The sequence below is a fragment of the Apteryx rowi genome, unplaced genomic scaffold (assembly GCF_003343035.1).
Source record: "Apteryx rowi isolate R43461 unplaced genomic scaffold, aptRow1 scaffold_228, whole genome shotgun sequence".
Classification (NCBI taxonomy): Eukaryota; Metazoa; Chordata; class Aves; order Apterygiformes; family Apterygidae; genus Apteryx; species Apteryx rowi.
The window spans coordinates 333362-352884 of NW_020448619.1; the positions used below are offsets into that span (position 1 = coordinate 333362).

General features: G+C 39.5%; 1 protein-coding gene across 3 annotated transcripts in view; it reads right to left on the reverse strand.

Moving 5' to 3' along the window:
- GSK3B (glycogen synthase kinase 3 beta) overlaps positions 1 to 19523 on the reverse strand; it is a 152668-nt gene that overhangs the window by 91911 nt on the left and 41234 nt on the right. For all 3 annotated transcript variants that reach the window (XM_026065465.1, XM_026065463.1, XM_026065464.1), the window contains exon 2: positions 4585 to 4778. In XM_026065465.1, the coding sequence (XP_025921250.1) occupies positions 4585 to 4778 (194 nt within the window). The remainder of the gene's footprint in view (positions 1 to 4584; positions 4779 to 19523) is intronic.

Sequence of the window (19523 nt, forward strand, 5' to 3'; positions counted from 1 at the left end):
GGTTCAGATTAACACTGAAATTTTATTTAGTTAAAAAAAACACATGCAAATGCAGACCACATTTATTCCTAGTGAAAAATAGGAAACAGCACTGCCTACTCTTCAATGGCCTCAGCTGTATCAATGTCTGGCTTCATGTTTATGGTGTGTCAGGGACATAGTTTGCCATTCGCTCAGACTCTAGAAGACCTGCCTATTTGAATAATTCTGCAGTTTCTTTCAATTAAGCCATGGGTACACACAATTTTAGTGATGAACCTAAGCAGTCACTGAATGATGTGAGAGACTGTATAGTATGAGTGGTTCACATTATGGAAGTTGGCTTTCTTTTGCTGCGCACTTGCAGGCCGTATGAGCTATTAACAAGACCAGTAATGTCCAATCTAGATTGTCTGAAAAGGTGCAGAATTATTAAGAACTCTCTTCATCATTCAGATGGTGACAACCTAGCAAAAAAGGGGAAACATTAAGTATTGTAATCCAGATATGAACTGTTCATAAGTATTTACACTCTCTCAACTAGGAAGTACTTCTAGCAGTTCATGTATTCATTCCAACAGGATTTCTTAAGAATGGGCAAAGAATCACAGAAGTAATACAAAAATTAGACTAAGAATGTTCCTATTTGTGCTAATTTACCTGCTTACTTATTATTACATTTTGCAGATTAGAGAGCAACAAGACTGATTTTTTATCTAAAGAATATTCCAAGGAATATGCCAACAAAAGTAATGCAAGAAAAAAATTATGCTACGTGTGTTTTTTTTTTCCTCCAAAACTTTACAAGTAGACCGTGTCAGTTAAGGGTCTGCATAGAAGCATGGATGAAAATACCCTAAGAGATAAATAATTTAAGGGCAACAATATGCATCAAGAATGTTTTGCAGGAGGACCTATTCTTATGCATCTGTGGTACAGAAGCAGAAATACAGTATTGATCTATGACAGCCATGACAGTACCTAGGAAATTTTGCCATTTGAATAGTTTTGGCCCCAAAAGGTTGTAACTCCCTGTTGTATGCCATTTGTCGAACAGAAGTGTCTATCACTCATCCTCAAACTTGTAACTGAAGAGACTGAAGAAAATCTGATTCCCCATACTGATTATAGACAATTTCAATGGTCTCACAGATGAGCAATGACCAGCACGTGATGTGTGAACCACTTGCATAAGTAACATGTAGATTGTCCAAAACAACATTACTTAAGTTCTCATGCTTAATATGGAGACCAGTTCCAACATTTAGCTTAATGAGGTCAGAAGAACTGCAAACCAAAATTAAGCTTAAAACTCTATTCAAGCTATTCTCCCCAGCCATTTGTCCCTATGCCTAGGGTAACAATACCATTGCTCTAGCAGGTTACACTGAACTACACACATACGAATTTTAAAATCATCTTTAAAAGATGTAAAAATTGTCACCTGGGGTGCATTTTCCTGTCTTCACAATAAACTCCCTCCCCATCCATGACATGCAGAAGGAGCGCCAAGAGATTATATTCTCTTGGGACTTGCTAGAGCTTCTGAATCACGTCCCTTAAGTTTCAGGGACTTCCTGCTGGCTTCTCGAAACTTTTTTTTTTTTTTAAATAAGAGTTAGAACACAAAGGAATTATGCAGCATGTACCAAGATAAACCTGTCGGGTATAAAAGGTAAGCAGGCACCAGCTTGAAGCACACAGCTGAAAATTTCACTGATGGTCCACACTTCCATACATTACTCTCTCTCTGATGCATTTCCACTACTGGGACTAGCGCAGACATGTTTCTAAAGTGTTATTCCCTCTATTCCCTCAGAAGTTGACAACATTGATCAAAAAAAACAAAAAAACAACAACAAAACCCACAACCCACACCCACACATTACTGTCACTTCCCACTGTCTGTGATAGGGTTTTCCTCATTATTTTCATGGGCAGGAAGCAAGTGGCCGATTCCTGCAGGAACTCTAGTCACTCAGGCTGCCACGCTGGGGTGGCAACAGCCCAACCCAGTGACACATTCCAACAGAGCTCTTTGAACAGGAGAGATGGTCCATTTCTAAGCTACAGTCTAATTGTATGGCCAACACACATTCAGAAGTCCCTGTTTAATGGATAAAACATTTGATCCTCCACTTACAACCTTTATCAGATGTTCCCAAAGAGTAGCATACTCTGAAATAATTGTAAGCTACTCTAGATAGCAAGATACGGGTCTCCAGTTTCCAAATCTGCCCAAGCAGAGGCTTTCATCTAACCTCAAGGGTAACTAGCTCCATACAGGAATTTACACCTTCAGCCAGGAGAACATGCACTTCCAGATCAGAATATGAAAAAGAAAGGCTGAGAAAGGGAGCACTACACTGATGAAGGCTGGGAAAAACCAGGGAGCTGAGGACAAAGGTGGATGAGATCATACAGCTGGGATACAAGTTTGGCATAAGAACATGAGAAAATGCATAACTTGGCTGCTACTGCAGATATGACCCAAGCAAATTAAGATTTTTTTTTTAAATATATATTTTTAATTAATCCTATTTACCTGTAAATCTACACATGCATCTATTATTACTTCCATCTAGATGTATTAAAGCCTCCGCATCGGCGACATTCTGAGTTTATATCCATCATGCATGAGTAATTAGTTCAGAGTCCACGGAGGAAACACCCTGCGTTTAGATTTTATGACTTTTTTTTAAATAGTGGAAAGAGGACTACTGTTCAAAGATACCATGTTTTTTCTAATCGCTTAAAGAAATGCTCCAAATTAAAATGATATTTAGTCAAAGTATCACTGAATCAATTACTGAAAGAAAGATAATCAAAGCGAGTCATTTTATGCTAGGTGTCCATTATTGATTCACGAATAACTTTTAAGACACCACAGACTATTAGTGTTGATAGTATGCAATGAGCAGAAACTAAGATGCTGGGCCAAATTTTCATTTCCACATCGTGCGCAACCTCAAAGTCATGAGACTACAGAAGCTGTAAAATCAAAGATTTTGGTCTAAAGCACTAACTGACATCAAAGCAGCAGGACACTGGTAAGAGAAATGAACTGGTCTTCCACCTAAAACTATACAATGAGAAGAGATCAAATAGCTCCTTTAAGCATGAGCAGTTTAGAGCTTCAACCATTTCTCTATCTCTTCCATTCTTATAATATAATCTGTTCTTGAACTATACTGCATGCTTCTCCAATACCAATTACTACCTTTAACATGTACACAATCCAGGAATTAATAGATGTAATAACAATACAAAAAGTTAACATGCCTTTCTCAAGTACAAGTTAAAAAAAGCTGCACGTGTTAGGTTAATTTAAAAATACCTTCCCACTTCCATTCTTTATTTAATGTCTCTGATATGCTGATGCCTATGGTGATGGCAGCAACAATTTCAAGGCCTAAGGAAAAGGTATACGCAAGTTTCTTCAAAACACTTTAAAAGAATGATCTTGGTACCAGAACAGGATACAAATTACAACTATCATCAGTGAAGTTAACTGTGCATGAAGTATTACTGAAAAAATATGAGAAAACTGAGAAGATGGTAAAAATGTCATCCACTAGCCTTCAGATGTATTTCTGCAACTAACGATAGGTAACAAATTGCAAATGAGAGTTTCAAATTGCCAACTTTCTTTAAATATGTTTAGATTTTCTATTTTTAAGCTCTGAAGTTTCCGTGTCAGGACCGTGCCAACAAAATTACTGGTGGCACCTTCTCTACCTACTGTCTTTACACTTCTGTGCAGAAGCTCTGACCTCCAGATGCTAAAACCCATGCTTTTGATTTCAGATGCTAAAACCAAAAGTTTTTTTGCCATTCACAGCTTGCACAAGTTTATCTGCAGGCCACTTGACTACAAAGGAAAGCAATAAAACATTTTATGTTCACCTAGCACAAGAGGTAACGGCAGTGATTAGTTTGCTGATGGTCCTTAACTTTTATTTGTTTTGAATATCACCCAGATATAAGTGTAATTTTTTTTTTGAAAGGCTACTTGTTATTTAGAAGAAAAGATTCACTAGTCTAGTAAAACTGCCAGAATAGATCACATTTATAAATCAAGTCACCAAGGGAAGCAACTCTCCTTCAGTCCAAACTGCCCTGGGCTCAGTATTTGTTACCTTCTTGCTTTGCCTGGAGCCTTTCTGATTTACTCAAAACCAGCCTTCTACTTTGTAGGTACAACAACCAAGAACAAAGTCCAAAGGCTCTGTACCTTCCAGTGGCTTAATTAATAATGACTGGGGAAGAATCTATGGAAGAAGAAAGGAAGTTTAAGGAAAGCTTTTCCTTTGTTTTCCCATTTCATTGTCTCAGGAATCTAGTCTGGGACCAGGACCAGCACCACAACATCAAACCAAGACTTTTAGCTTCCTCTTTTGCAGTAACCCAAATAAACATAACAGCAGTGACTCACTGATTTTCAAGTTAAACTAACTCCATTTATCACAAACCATCTGTTTAATCTTTGGTCTTGAAAGTTTTGCTTGCATTTATGTGCTCCAATAAGAAAAAAGTCTGCCATCAAAGAAATTGAAAATGAGAAAACATTCATGAAGAATATTCTGAAGTTATGCACAGTCTCACCTTAAATCTTTTATCCTGCAGGACTTTCTTAATGGCCACAAGCTCTCCTGAATCACAGAGTTTGGCTTGATACACAACACCAAAAGATCCATTTCCAATCACCTTGGTGTCTGTGTAGCTAACTTCTTGTGGTCGGTCTGGACCTTGTCCAGGAGTTGCCACTACTGTAGTCACTTTGCTGCCATCTTTGTCTCCTGGGAACCAAAAGATATGGAGATAATCAAAATACATCCATAAGCAAGACCACCAACCAACAAGACTAAAACAGGAGAGAGTAAAGCAAAAATTTAAATCAGCATGTACATTTCAATATAATAGAGGAAGAAAAAAAGCCTCAAAACACAAATAAAACACTGAGCCTATTTTTTACTGAAATATATTTAGTAGAGACAATTTTTCATTTAGATCATTGTAACAAAAATATTCCCTTTTCCAGATGCAACAGCTCAGCATACAAAATGCAATGCATGGCCAAGACGAGTACTAATTTTTACATCTGATTAACATAAGCAGCATTAAATACAGTGTTGCTTATATTACCAAAAGCAAGCATCAAACCATTTCCCCATATTCTCCTCTAACTGAAGCAATCAAACTGCCAGCAGAGCCTGCAGAGCAGCACTCTTTCCTTTACAGGCATATGTCCGGCAATACAAAACAGCAGCACTGACAAAGCTTGCTACAAACCCACCCACACGTAAAGCTTCAACGTGCACGTGGGAGGAAGTGAAAGCTTTGTCGAGGCTGGCTGCGGGGACCTGCTGGGAAACACAGGCTTGGTGTCACACAGCACCATCCTGCTCCCAGCTGATTCAGTCGCAGAGCCTGCTGGAGTACAGTCCGTTTCTGCTCTTCTTCCACACCTGAGCTTCCTTGCAAAGGGAGGCGCTGGCAGCGAGAGGGGAGCATGAGGACGACGGCACACACTTAGCTCACATCTTGACGTGAATGAGAGCAGATAGGAGCATGCACTTGGGATCCAGGACACTGACGGACGCCACACAGTGCACATACTTTGGTGCAGACACAGCGACTGTGGACCGACTTCAACTGCCAGTAGCCAGCCACACATTCGCTTGTACTGATGCAACCACCTCCCCGTAGAAAGACAAAGCCACCATTGCCTACTGTAAGCACCACTGTTATCACCAGTGGTGCTTCTGCTTGTTCGAAGTCTGACTGTTCATAAGACGACAATTCAAGGTTTTAGACATTTTGCAAGCACATGCTGGGCATTTACAGTCCTTCAGTTCTGATGGTTCAGGTTAGAGAATCAAAAAGGGCTGCAAAAAAAACTAGAAGTAACTCACTGTTCCACAGCAACCACTCTCCAACTGCACATAACCTGCACTCAAGAAATGTCTGTCACCTCTGTTTATTAAGAAAGCTTCCTTCCGCATTTTCCCCTGGGAGTCCCTTCCGGCACGCCACTACTCATGCACTCACAAAGATTTTTCTAATACATAACTCAAATCACCTTCACTGCGGTTCAGGCAAATCACTCCTTGTTTTACTTCCAGAAGGCATAGAAAATAGTTTAGTCTCTTCTCCCCCACCCCTTGAATACACAAAGGGCTGTTGCAAAGGAAGCTACCACACTGGAGATGCTATTTCTCTTTGGGGACCTGTCCCCTCACAGCTAAGATCTCTCAGGTATGGTACCCAAAAATGAGACACTGCAGATGAAGCTTACTTCTGCTCTGCCCAGAGACCTGGTGACTTCTTTTGTCTAACTTACACCATACTTGTTTGCACATCCCAGCACAATGTTTGCTAGTTTTGCAACACTATAATCTGGCTGACATGTTCAGTTTGTGAACCCATAAGCTTTTCTGCAAAACTGCTGCCTGGCCAATCATTTTCCACTTTCTACTTACACACCTGATTATTCTCATCAAAACCTATTATTCTACATTTGCCCCAACTGAACTGCAGCCAACATTACTTAACACTATTTTGCCAGCTTGTCATATCCTTCAAAACACTTGGAGTCACCACAAAAGGAAATGCATTTCATGCTGGAATACAGAGTATTCCTAAGAAATTAGTGAAAAATAGTGAAGCCTGTGAGACTGCTGAAAGACTTTGCATAACCCCATTAAATATACCATCCTAACTTTATCTTGAACCACTCAGTTATGCTTAAACAAAATCACCAGTGAACCGTGCATCCTCTTCCAGGGCTTTTAAATAGTCCATCACTTTTCTCGGCTACTCATGAGAACATTAGTTTGAACACTGTAAAGTCAAGATACACACATCTACTACTACTCCTGGACCCATAAGGTCAGAAGAAAAGTAGGTTGGTTTGACATGATTTGCTCTTGAAAAATCCACATTAACTATTACTCATCTCTTAAGTTAGCTTTTTGGTCCTTAAAACTGTTTGCTTTCATGCATCCAACTACTCCATGAAACAAACAATTTTAAAAATAAAGCACATTACTGCAAATGGTGCCAGTTACTTGGCAAGCAATACACAGCAGATATATCCCTTCCCCAAAACATTCACAAGAAGGAGAGAAGCAGATTTACAGATTTTAAGAGAAAAAAGGAAAAACAAAAGAAAGAAAGGAAAAGATTAATTCCTGCTCAGAGAGAGAGGGGGGGGAATAAAGGGAAGCAGAATAAAACTGCATGGAAGAGTTACCTCCCGGTTATGATAAGTAGTAAGTGGAAGGAAGCAAGGAAGAGAAAAAACATTAAAATCCTTTTTTGGTAAACAAGTTGAAAGCATAATTGTGATGGCACTCTCTACTTTGTTTGCCTGGCTATTCTATGATTAGCTTTCCAACTCACTATATATAAATAGGTGACAACTGTTTTACTGCAACAATCCTTGTCATTTAAAAGGTAACCCCCCTACGTGTACATGTACATGTACGTGTCTTCACTACAAGGCCAGAGTATTGAGATTACTGTAAATCAGGTACTCCCCTCACTCCCCCAGTATAACTACTGAAGTCTTAGAGGTAGAAGAAAACTCATTTCTGGCAATGCTGGCTGAGATTTGAAGCACTTGGTATCAAGAAACCTGCTCAAAGAACACTGTTCAGAGCTGGAAGCCACTGAAGGACCTCTCCTACCACAAAAGCAAACCCTGAATTTCTGGCCACCGCAGGCAGCTCCTTCCAGTAGGGCACTGCAGCAAGCTCTGTGGCCAATTTCTCCACAGCTCGGAGAGGCCCAGATGGGAGCCCAGTCAGCTTTTCGCTGTTTCCTTGAATCCTTGGAAAAACAGCTCTTAAACTTGTTAAAATCTATAGTGCTTAAAAATGGAGGCACTGACACTTCAAAGTTAGCTAAATCAAGAATTCCTTTGTTTCTCTACCAGAATGAAACAGATCACAAGTGTCCTACATGTTTCTCCCTTCTCCTGCTTTCAGCAAACAACACTTCTGTAAAGCCATCAGCAAAAGTCACCATAAGGACTCCAAAACTCCAAACTACAAGCCTGTATTCCACTACAGAACAGCTGAAACTGAGGGATTGTAGGGGTAAAAATTCACCTTGCACCTTTCATAGCTTTGATTTTGAACAATAAAACATCCCACTACCTTTCAAAGTATACAAATAATACATATTTGTATCACAGCAGCACCCAGCGGCTGGCTATTCAGCCCTGTTCAGCCACTCACTGCACCACATACATGCATGTACTGTTCAGAAGTCCATAAATACTTTAATAGAGCTATCTCAGTTTTTATTGTTTGGACAGCAAGAGTTGACTTGCCAGCTGAACAACATAGAAATGAGCGCACTTAAATAGTTCTGAGAAATACTGGTTTTAGTGTCAGCACGATGAGAGCTAGTGAAAAGGAAACACCCTTTTCCAGCAATTTGCAGTATCTTCAAGTCAAGACTCCGATAGCAAATACCAAGAAGGGTTACACCACAAGCAGGCCTTAATGACCAGCCAAAACAGTTTTCATCTCATCTGCTTTACTCCTTACTTTGTTTCAAAGCACCAGACTTACCGGCCCCACTGGATAGGTGGGCATTGTCAAGCTCACAATGCTTTTAACACCTTTGATTGTAAAATGTCTACAATAGAACTAAAACATTAAATTGAAGAACTAAGGAAGGAAGGGAGGACCAAACACCAAAATATTAAACAGCTTTTAAAGTACAGCTCACATCAGAACAGTCACTCCTATTTGCCCAGAAGAAGCTGACTTCTGGTGCTGACTGCAATATGACCTAGCTTTACTATAACAAAAAAGCAAACTCATGTGACTGTACAGCCATCATCTAGGCAAAAAGCCTTGTTAACATCCACGACAGAAGCACGGAAAATAAATAGCTATCACATTATAATGCACTTGTATTTGCACTTGGTACATTTCATCCAACTCCCTCAAAGCATTTCCCCATGTCGGTTTGATGTTTAACATCAGTGAAGAGGTATTTGCGGGTGCTTCTAAAGAAGAGGTTATTCCAGAAGTCAGATGTGCACCTGAAACAAAATCCAGACATCCTAATTCCCAAATGCTCAGATCTTCCCAGCTCACTTCCCATCTTGCAGCACATGATTATTATAAGGGACAAATCACTAGCATGAGGTAAAGTTAGTGGTTTGAAAGTGGAGAATACTAATCACTTTCTGGGAAGAAAGAACATACGCCATTTACAAGATTATAGTTCATTAAAACACCAGTGCAAGCTCTAACTCCATTTTTCAGTATGTTTGTAAAATTTTAGCATGGCTCATGTTAGCATTTTATCTAACGCCTATGATCACCTACCATTTCAAGCTGAGTATTAATTCCATTTCATGCACTCAAAAAAAGCTGGATATATTCAATTGTGCGTTCTGCTGTACAATTCACCAAATGATTAAACAAAAATTAATTGGATCAATGTTATTCTTAATGAAAGATTCCTACAGTTGTGAAGAGATGCTTCCGAAAAAAAGATTCTGGTAGAGGTTTACCCAGGTGAGGCAGTAGATTCTACTGCTAGACAAGTATTTCCTCACAGAAATGTCACACCAGCTGCACATTCCTACTGCTAGCTCCAAGCGAGCCTTTTTGCAAGTATACTGCACGTATACATTTTGTTAGTGCCTAAATGTAGCTGTCGGTCAATAAAATTCACTTCAGCCTGAAGACACGATGAAAGACTTCCTTCACAATTGATCCAAACTCCCCTCATACATGCTAATGAATGGTCTTGGAGAAAGTCCAAAATTATGTCTGTCCTACATCCCTCCCAGCTGTTTAGTTCCTGACTAAGCAGTATAAATGCACACTAATGCACACATAGTCAGACGTCTATGATTCTTCACTGCTTTCAACTACATATAAACCCTCTTCCTCCTTCCTCTTCTCATGTATGTTTTGAAGAGGAGAAACAAAGAATTAGTAGGATGTTTACAGCTGCTTTCCTCCTACTTCAAATGCAACCTCATAAGCCTTTGTACTGTCTACAAACTCCTCCATTTGTTCTTTCTTTTGAATTTACCTAAGTCCTCTTGCATCCCTCCTCCAGTTGCTATACTCCTCCTTTGCTAGCGCGCACACACACACAGCTCCTTCCACTAAATATTAATTACGTTGCTTTAAGTCTTAAAAGAAAATCTCACAGGACTACAATGTGCTTTCTACAGTGTCTGAAGTCATGTAGGTGTCTGTCTCCACTTAATTCAAATGTCCTCTTTGATGCATTTTAATTCTCTGTGCCACCTCCCTATTAAGGTGTGGCATCATATAAGTCAATACTGACCACTTCTCCCCTTGCCAACTCTAAAGCTTCTCTGCACTTTCATCTTAATTTGCTGGATATTCAACACAGTCAACAAGTCACTTCCCTTGAAACCTTACACTGCTGGCTCTAGCCTCTGCCAATTTAAATAGGTTACAACCAGCAGCTGTCATAACTATCTATAGAAAAATGAGTGACCAAAAGGGGATGGAAGTCTATCAAAACTGCATTTTTTTCAGTCATTGATAATTTAGGTCAAAAGATCTGAATACCTTGTGAAACAAATATCTTAATAGCACACAAAAAGTTATCTGCTAGCGTTTGATGAAGACCATCAGACAACACTATGGAACACACCACCTGGCTTCTTAGGCATCTGGTTTTGGCAAGGAAAAGAAGGAGGAGGTTTGATGTCATCACCTGCTAGAATAATCTTCAATGTGAGCAACGCATGCAAAGAAACATGCTGTCAGCAGCAGAAATAACAATTCTAAATTACAGTTTTCTAACCACCTTCCTGCACGCAATAAGGGCGATTTTGTGGCACTTCATTGATAAAAAGCAGCCGATAGTCTCAGTGGCAGTGTAAGTGCAAGCAATGACATCATGATTATATTGTGCATATAGTTCATTTATTGTTCATACTGCTTATGTATATAAATCGGTAAGTTTGAAATGGTAACGTGCATACCTCGTACATTTTTTAAAAGGCTAATTTCACAAAAGGCCAGTAATTACAAGCCAATACTGGGGAGAATGTACAAAAATGGTATTTATGGACTGTTTTACTAGACATCTTCCTTTCTTCATCAGCAAACTGCATGAATGTTACCTAATGGGAGACAGAGTAAAAGATAGAAATAAATGTACAAGGATAGAAACAGGAACTCTGGGAATCAAAGCCAGAAATCTAACAAAATAAAATGAAAATTTTTTAAATTTACACCAAACAAAAGGAATCCTTGGAATTTCAAAAATAGGTCAAAGCTTGAACAAAAATCAGAAGTGTGTCAATCATCACTCATGGAAGACAGAAGTATTCAATATATATGCTGTTTTTGGCACAGGAAATGTCATCTGACTTCTCGACTGTAACTGAATGCCATAATAAAGAGCAGCCATCAGACATTACTTAAGATCAGAAGAATCTCACAATTTGTATCCAAGGATTTTAGACGAGCTAGCTAAGAAGTCCGAGTAGGGAGGATGTTTTTTAATAAGTATCAGAACCCAGAGATTTTCAAAGGTGAATGGGATGACCCAGGTAATTATGATCCTACAAGTTAAGGATAGCCCCAGGTTAAATACCATGCTAGCTACTTTGATAATTAACACAAACAACAATGTGGTTTATAGTGTCTATATGGTCAGGCTCCACATTTTTGAAGAGATTAGAGGCTCATTTGGAAAAAAGAAAAAAAATAGCATCGATGCAAAAGCACTACGACTTCTGCAAGGCTTCTGACTTATCACATCCTGAATTAATGAAGAAACAAGTATACAGAATAAAAGATGATTATTAATCAAATTAGAATACACTAGCCTATAAATTTCAATATAACTATGATTTAAGAACAATAGGAGGCCCCACTGACATTAATTCTTGGTCCTAAACTATTTACTATTTCTATCAACAGAACCCGAAAGAAAAGCAATGAAGTTGTGAGACACAAGATTGGGATAGCTACATACAGTGGAGAGATCAATGAAAAAACAAGTGGCCTCCCTCAGGGACCTGGGCACAAAGCAAAAGGAGGGATGTAGGAACTAAGATCATAGGCCATACTCTCAAATCAAGTAATTCCACCCAAAGAAGCATCAACTCTGACTTGAAATGCATCCTGACAGATGGTCAGGGGAACGGACAGGAGTGCCAAAACAATACTGCTGCTAAGAGCTAAAGCAACCCACGGACATATAAGCAGGGGAACAATAGCTAGGAAACAAAAGGAAAAGTCTTCCCCCCCACTTGGCATCCATGCAACAGCTACTGGAATAGCATGCTCACTTCTGGTATCTAAAATTCAGAAGTGACAATTCAAAACACTAGAGAGATTCATAAAGAAACCACAAACATTACAAAAAAGGTCAGAAAATGCATTACTTTGAGACTTTAAGAGCTCAATCCATTTAAGTCTAAGAGAAAAAGCTGGATGATGGCTTGATTATATCTAAAAGCTATCTATTTAGGGAACAGAATTTCAGAGAGGACTCTGATCTTTAGGTAAAGATACTGCACATAATGACTAGAAATAGAAATTGCCCGAGTTTGGGACAGAATTGGGTGGGAGGAGTCTAGCAATGAGGAAAATGTTTTTGAAAAATTCTGAAAGTTGTGGTGATTTCTGCAAAATGGATTTTCATTTTAGACTGGAATCTTTTCTAAAGCATACAATACAGCTTAACCACAACTGTTAGACTTGAAATAAGAAAGCCTGCACTAGCTGAACACAATGATCTCTTTGGGTCTTAAGGTCAGAAAGGTTCAATATTTACATAAATCAGCTCTCTTTCCACACAGCAGTAATGCAATGGTATCATAGCACAATACTGAACTTGCTGCTTTCCACAACAGCCAAAATCTTCATTCAGTTTAAACAAAAACAGAATAAGGTGATAAGTGATGCAAAAGTGAAACAGTTTTTCACTGGCTTTATTGGTAATGATCAAGTTACAGTTGTGACTAATTATAATGTGGCAATTCACTTCTGTTCAATACAGAGACAAACAATCAGGATGAATTTCAGCAGCAATGCCATGCCATTCAACCACCACTAAGCAAAAGGCTTTTAAAATACTCTGTCCTGAATTCAAAGGTTCCTTTGCCTCTGTCTGGAAACACAGGAAGGGAGGGAAAAAAAGCAAATATTCATTCCACTTGCACCAAATGTTGGTAATGCTTTTAGATATCAATCAATTTCAAAACATTCCAGGTAGCAAAAGCTGTAACCCAGAAGAACTGTTGCTTCCTCTGTGTTTTCTTCAACAGCTTCTAAAATAATAATACAAATTCAAAGAACTAAGTGTTAAGAACGTGTAGGAGACGCTTGGAAACTGCAGAACTAAGAAGTAAAGTTGCCAGTATCATAAAACAAACTGTACCACCACTGTAAAATAAGCAGTAATAGCTCAGAAAGCAAACATAACTTTATTATAAAAATGAACGAGCATGTAATTCAACTGACCTTTGTGCTCATGCTTTTTTGATGTCAGCATGTCACAGGAAACAGAAAGAGAAACTGAACAGACTTTCCAGAAACTGTGATAGGTAATGACTTGCCTCATATCCCTATATTAGATGTAACATGAGTATAAAATAACATCAAGATGCAGGGACAGCTTTGCCGTATTATTGATCTGTTGATAAAAACCTAACATTCACTTAAAGGGACAGCACCTAGATATACTGCATCTCAGTTCAGTCGCTCCAAATGTCACTGAAGTTTAAGTCTCTCATTAGAGAAGGTAATACAATATTTGGAGGGGCCATACAGTTTACTTAAAGCTTAGTATTGAGATCGTAATAAAAAATGAACAAGATATTACTCAGGTCTAGGAACGTTCGCATGATAGGCTTGTTAAACAGTCACTCAGGGGTCACATTAAGCTCCAAGGCATTTACTTTCTACAGGCTTTTAGATCTTCACTGAAGGAGCAAAGGCAAAAACAGCAGAACATTCACAACGCAGGTGGGCTAGTCTTCCCCAGCATCAACTTTACTTGGAACAATTTCTCAAAAAACAAATACTACAAGAGGGAAAAGGAAGGAAAGGACTCTGTCAAGCTTGCTCAGACATCTATCACTTTGGCCGTCATGTGACCTCTTCTGGATCCAACTGCGGCAGAAGAGATTATAACAGCTGGCTGCTTAAATTGGCCACCACCAAACCCCAACAGGTTATCAGCCCATTGACTTATGAAACAAGCAGCTGAAGCCAAAAAGGATGTTCACTTGCAATGTTTGAAGAAAATATTCATTTTGCTAAAGCCTTCCTTCCTACCGCTGTCTAAGCTGGTGCCCACACCTTTCTGAGGCACGTCTAAGGCTTGCGTTAACCTCTCTCAGTAACCAGTTTACTTTGAGTACTCGCCTGGGGCAGGGAGGGGACTCCTAAAATTAAAGACATCCTGATACTTCTGTCATGGCAGACACAGAACACCACAGTAAGTTTCTAAGCAGAGAGAGAGAAAAACAAACAAACAAACAAACAAAAAAACCTTTGCCAAGCTGCAGTTAACACTGGGGTTGGGAGGAAAAAGAAATATCCTATTACTTTAGGGAGCAGCATTAAAGGAAACCTTTTCCTACCTACACAAAACATCCACCTGAATGCTTATATTTAAATTTCTGCTTTGGAAAAAAAAAATACAGATACATACAGTTAAGTTAATCTAAACACTGGCTGCTGCTGACATTTCATAAGCAGTCTCATACTTGCTAACAAGTTATTTTTAGTAGGTGCTCTTGCTGTTCTCTTCTCTCCACATACACACCCCACCCCACACTCCACAAAAGTTATCCAGCTTTATAGATCAACTTCAAGTTTAGATAAGGTGATTCCACAGATTATAAAGTGAGTATTGATGTGATCGTAACAGCATTCCTTTTTAGAATCACAGATCAGTCATTCCTGCCCTAAACAGCTTACAGATTACAGGCAGAACGACGGTCACAAGGAGAGCGGGAGTAAGCGGAACAGCATGACAACACTGTTTTAGTATGAGTCGGTGGCTATACAGCCCCTTTGCTACACAGCTTTCTTGAGCTAATTGCTAGCTGAGAAATTCAGACTCAGCCCAAGAAGCATACAGCACTAGGATTTCTTATTGGAAGTTTCCTTTAGCTGTTCCTCCCCCTTACATTATCAGGGAACGTGATTTAGCAAACATTTGCCAAAGACAACTATAGCAGCTCAGCTGACGCACAATTACTTATAAAACCCCTGTAACTGAGCCCTGACAGGGGACCAGAGAACCCCAAGTTACAAATATATCCTATTTACCCACTTGTTCATGCCATTCAACAACTGGCCCTTGACAAGACTATAAGTGCCTTCTAGCAATGTTAATACAGAAAATCCATCACTGGACACCTACTAACGCACTCGCTTTCAGAGGACTGTCAGGGACTCCAAAACCTTTTTCTCCACAAACAACTGATAAATAGCACACATCTGGGAATTCCTACAGCACCTACAATCATGCCATCTAAATACTTGGTATGAACTATAAACTTTTTCACAAAAGTAGTTTCTAATAAACCACTTAGGTAGAAGACCCTTTACTTGCTGTAGGCTGCCCTGGCCCAGTTTGACTGCATTTATTACAGCTTTTGAACCCAACTAAAACACATGTAAGTCACCTAGTCAAATACTTCTCTGATCCCCGAGAGCAGCAATCATCAATGTTTCTTCATTTTTATTATCTCTCTGCATTCATTAAGGTTTCTATTGTACAAGTCTGTACAGTTAAGCCAAACCCACAGAACAGCAGTCTGCAATAGCTGTGAGTTACCATGACTCTCCCTACTACACACTTGCATAAATTAAGATCATCTTAATACATCTTAGGGGGAGTCTCCATTCTTCCTTGGGATTTAAATAATAAAGCTTTCAATCACGCTTGTTACAGCAATGCTTAAGTATGAACCGTCAATAGGACCCCACTGTGCTAGGCACAGTGCAGGGAGTAAGAGACAGCTCCTGCCCTGAAGTGCCCCAGTCTAGCCTGAAGAGCAGACAGACAGACGCAGGCTGAGACAGTAGATCCCACAGAGGAAAGGACATAATGGGCAGTTGTTCCAGGCAAGTGCCACAGTTATTTGAGAAGGAAGGAAAGGAGAAGGAAAAAGACCTTAAAGGAAATGGGCTAAAAAAAAAAAAAAAAGAAGAAGAAAAAAGTGAAGGTAAGGAACAGCAAAGAGGAAAAAAACAAAACAAAACAAGAACAGGAACAACGTCAGAACCATACTAAAAAGAGCAAAAGTAGAGAAGCAGGAACAGAGATTCAAAGAGAGAGAAGATCCTGGAGCAAGACTGCTTCGTCAGCATAGGGCAGCAAGCCCTCAAACCAAAGGAGCTCTCCAAGTGTGTGAAGCACTTGCTTTTACCATTACCACAGGCAGCCCAGCCAGAGCCTGTGGGAACTTCTCCCTAGTCTCTGCAACCGCTGCCAGACGTTGGAATTGTGGGGGAAGGAGCAGGGCAAAGCATGTCCTTCCACAGCTGTGGGAGTCTCCTCAGCAGAGTCCCATTTCTTACACAGCTGTGGTATCTGACACAGCATCCAATCCTCGTTACAAACACTGCAAGCCAGGACCTTCAGCTTTTGTGTTAAAAAGCAATTTATATATATATAGATAAAGTAGGTGGCCTTGAAAAACCAGCCACAAGGAGAAGCAGCATCTGCTTGAACCTGCAGACGGTGGAAGACCAAAGCTATTTCCTCTATCCCAGCAAGAGGCCAGGGGTTTGCATATATTTTTCTTCTCCTCAAGCTGTCAGAGTTCTTTTTGCTTTGTGATTTCTCTATTTTGCTACTGTCAAGTACCCCACAATTTGTTTTCTGCCCTGCTAGGACCTCATATGTTTTCTTGCTCTCCAACTTTACTGAAACAGGACAGCATTACAGTACATACTTGTCATGCTATTCCTCAGAATTAGAGAACCAGAGTCCAACTTAGAGAGAGAATTAGAGTCTGCATGAAAGCACAGCAAGAAACAGAGATTGCTCAGAATTTGATATAGCAGCCAAGATCCAGAGAGACAGACAGATGAAACTAGTTATGAAAGGCTTCCATTTGATACCTATCTTAATACTGGAGAAGGAGGAGGAGGAGGAGTAATAAAATGACCAACAGCTCAGAATCACCATCTGCCTCCTTTGGGAAGTACAGTGGAAAAAAAAAGTCAAGAAGTGAAGGGAGCAGAAGGTGAACAAGTAGCTAATTTGAAATCCCCATGTTGAACTGTGACTTGTAGTTGTATGCTATTCTATGAGTCAAACGGGCACTCCAGCAATTTCTGTAGAAACCAAATTCAAATTGTCCAGCTTTGTCCAGCTCATGCTGCAGAATGCAGTTCAGCTGTAAGAGACTATGCAACCTTAGAGGCAAACAGTCACCAGTCCTGCTTTAGATTACACTGTAGAACAGCACAAAAATGAAACAAGTCAGTTTAGGCTAAGGATGGATTTGAATTCAAGGAGAACATTTTCCTCAATTAACACTGAGAAACTGTAGGCATGCAAATCAACATAATGCAGATCTTCTGCATAGCAGGAATAGCTATCTTAATGAAGGAGCTCTTACTGCAGATGAGGTAGCATTTTAGAAACTAGATACATAAGCTTTTCATCATTGGTAAGTCTTTATTTATTTTTTCTTCTTAAGTAATAAAAATAGTAGGACAAGAAGAGCAGGAGAACCAAATGCTGGACAAGGTTTCCAAAATCATCTGTGGTAATTAGGGAAACTACAGCTCATTTTAACATTATACATAGTCTGATCAAAGTAGGGGCTACTGCCAGAAGTGATGGTCATTTTTCCCCACCTTCATGCTCCTTCCATAGTAGATCTGGCAATCTTGTAGCCTCAGGATGAGTCAGTTTAGCTTACTGATCTGACAAATGAATGCATCTCCAAAATAAACAAGTCTCAAATCAGCAAGTTGAGCCAATTCATCTTGAGGACATGCAGTGGTTCAATCTGACATGGGGAAGAAGGGAGAGCAAGACTGTTCTTTCTTGCCTATACTCCCAGATAAATCATATCAAGCATAACATGAAACTACATCCTTGACTCAAGCCATCATGGTGCTGCAACCAGCAAAAGGCTGCCTTTTTGAAGGCATTCTTGGCCCTCCCATTCCTCTTGTACCCCAGATACTACTTTGTGCTGGTACTAGATCTCAAAATCAGATTTTGGACACAAAATTCCCTGCTCTGATGGCCCTCACAGCAATATGAGGGCTAGGGCTGGCACAGGAAGGGGATGAAAGTAGACAGTAAGGACTGAACCATCCTTCTTCATGATGGCCTGCATTAAGGGTGAGGTTGAAGTAACCATGAAACTGCAGACTTGGGCTAACTCAGTTACAGCAGCTGGGCACCTACATTGCTTCCTTGAAGTGAAACGCAAGCTCAGACTCTGTCAAACACCTGATTAATTCAACTATGGCATAAAGGAGTTGCATTATACCAGTACAGACATTTATTCTGGATAGTAACTACGTTGCTTTAAAATGCGTACCTCAGCTAATAAAAAGGATTATTTTCTCCTAAGGCTTCTTAAATCTATTAATGAATTCATTTATTTTTCTCCTCTTCAACAGTGCATCTACTTGAGCATGACTTCTTTCCCAGTTTAAGGACAGTAATGTAATTCAAACTACACAACATGCTTCCAAATATTTTATTACAATATACAGATTTTACTAAACCAAAATCCTATACAGTGGGAATCAGTTTTCTCTACAAAGAAAAATATGTAGAAAAAGAATATGTATCGCATCATGAGGATGGGCCCACACTTCTCAAGATTCAATTCCCTTCTACCAGCACATGAGGCAGCATATTAAGGCTTTTAATGACAATGTCTGCACATATGGTTGAAGTTTCCAAAACTGTTCATGTAACTGTTTATTGAGGAAGACTGCTGGAGTTTGAAATCCTAAAACAGAGACCGGTATTTGGAAGCAGGGAGAAGAGAGTAGCACTGTTTTACCAAAATCTCCTCTTAATTATCAAAGGCACCAAGAAAAATTAGCAGAAACAGACCTTTCGCCCATTCTCTGAGTTTCCATGACAGAAAAAAAACAGCATCACTTCTGAAGACCTTACAAAATAGAAGACAAGTGATATCAGGCAGAAAATAAGCCTAGAAATTCGTAAGACCAAATTTTGAGAAATTATACATAGGCCTGTCTGCAATAGTTACATACTTATCCAGAAGTGACATACATTAAGAGTTTTTAAAGTGTTGCTGTGCCAAATCTATATGAAAGTACCTGAGGCTTTCTTGCCAGCAGCACAAGTTTTCTTGATTAGAAGCTTGATTCTCTTTCAGGGAAGAGAAAATAGACTTTGAGGTCTCAGCACTGCTTGTTCTTCCTTTTCTTCTTACATACATGCCTCATATTCTGGGAATCTTAAGCAAGATAAAACAGGCCAAGATTCCAGGTACATGCAAAACATATCCGTTCTAGGAGATAATGGAGCCTATTATTTCTTCACTGCTG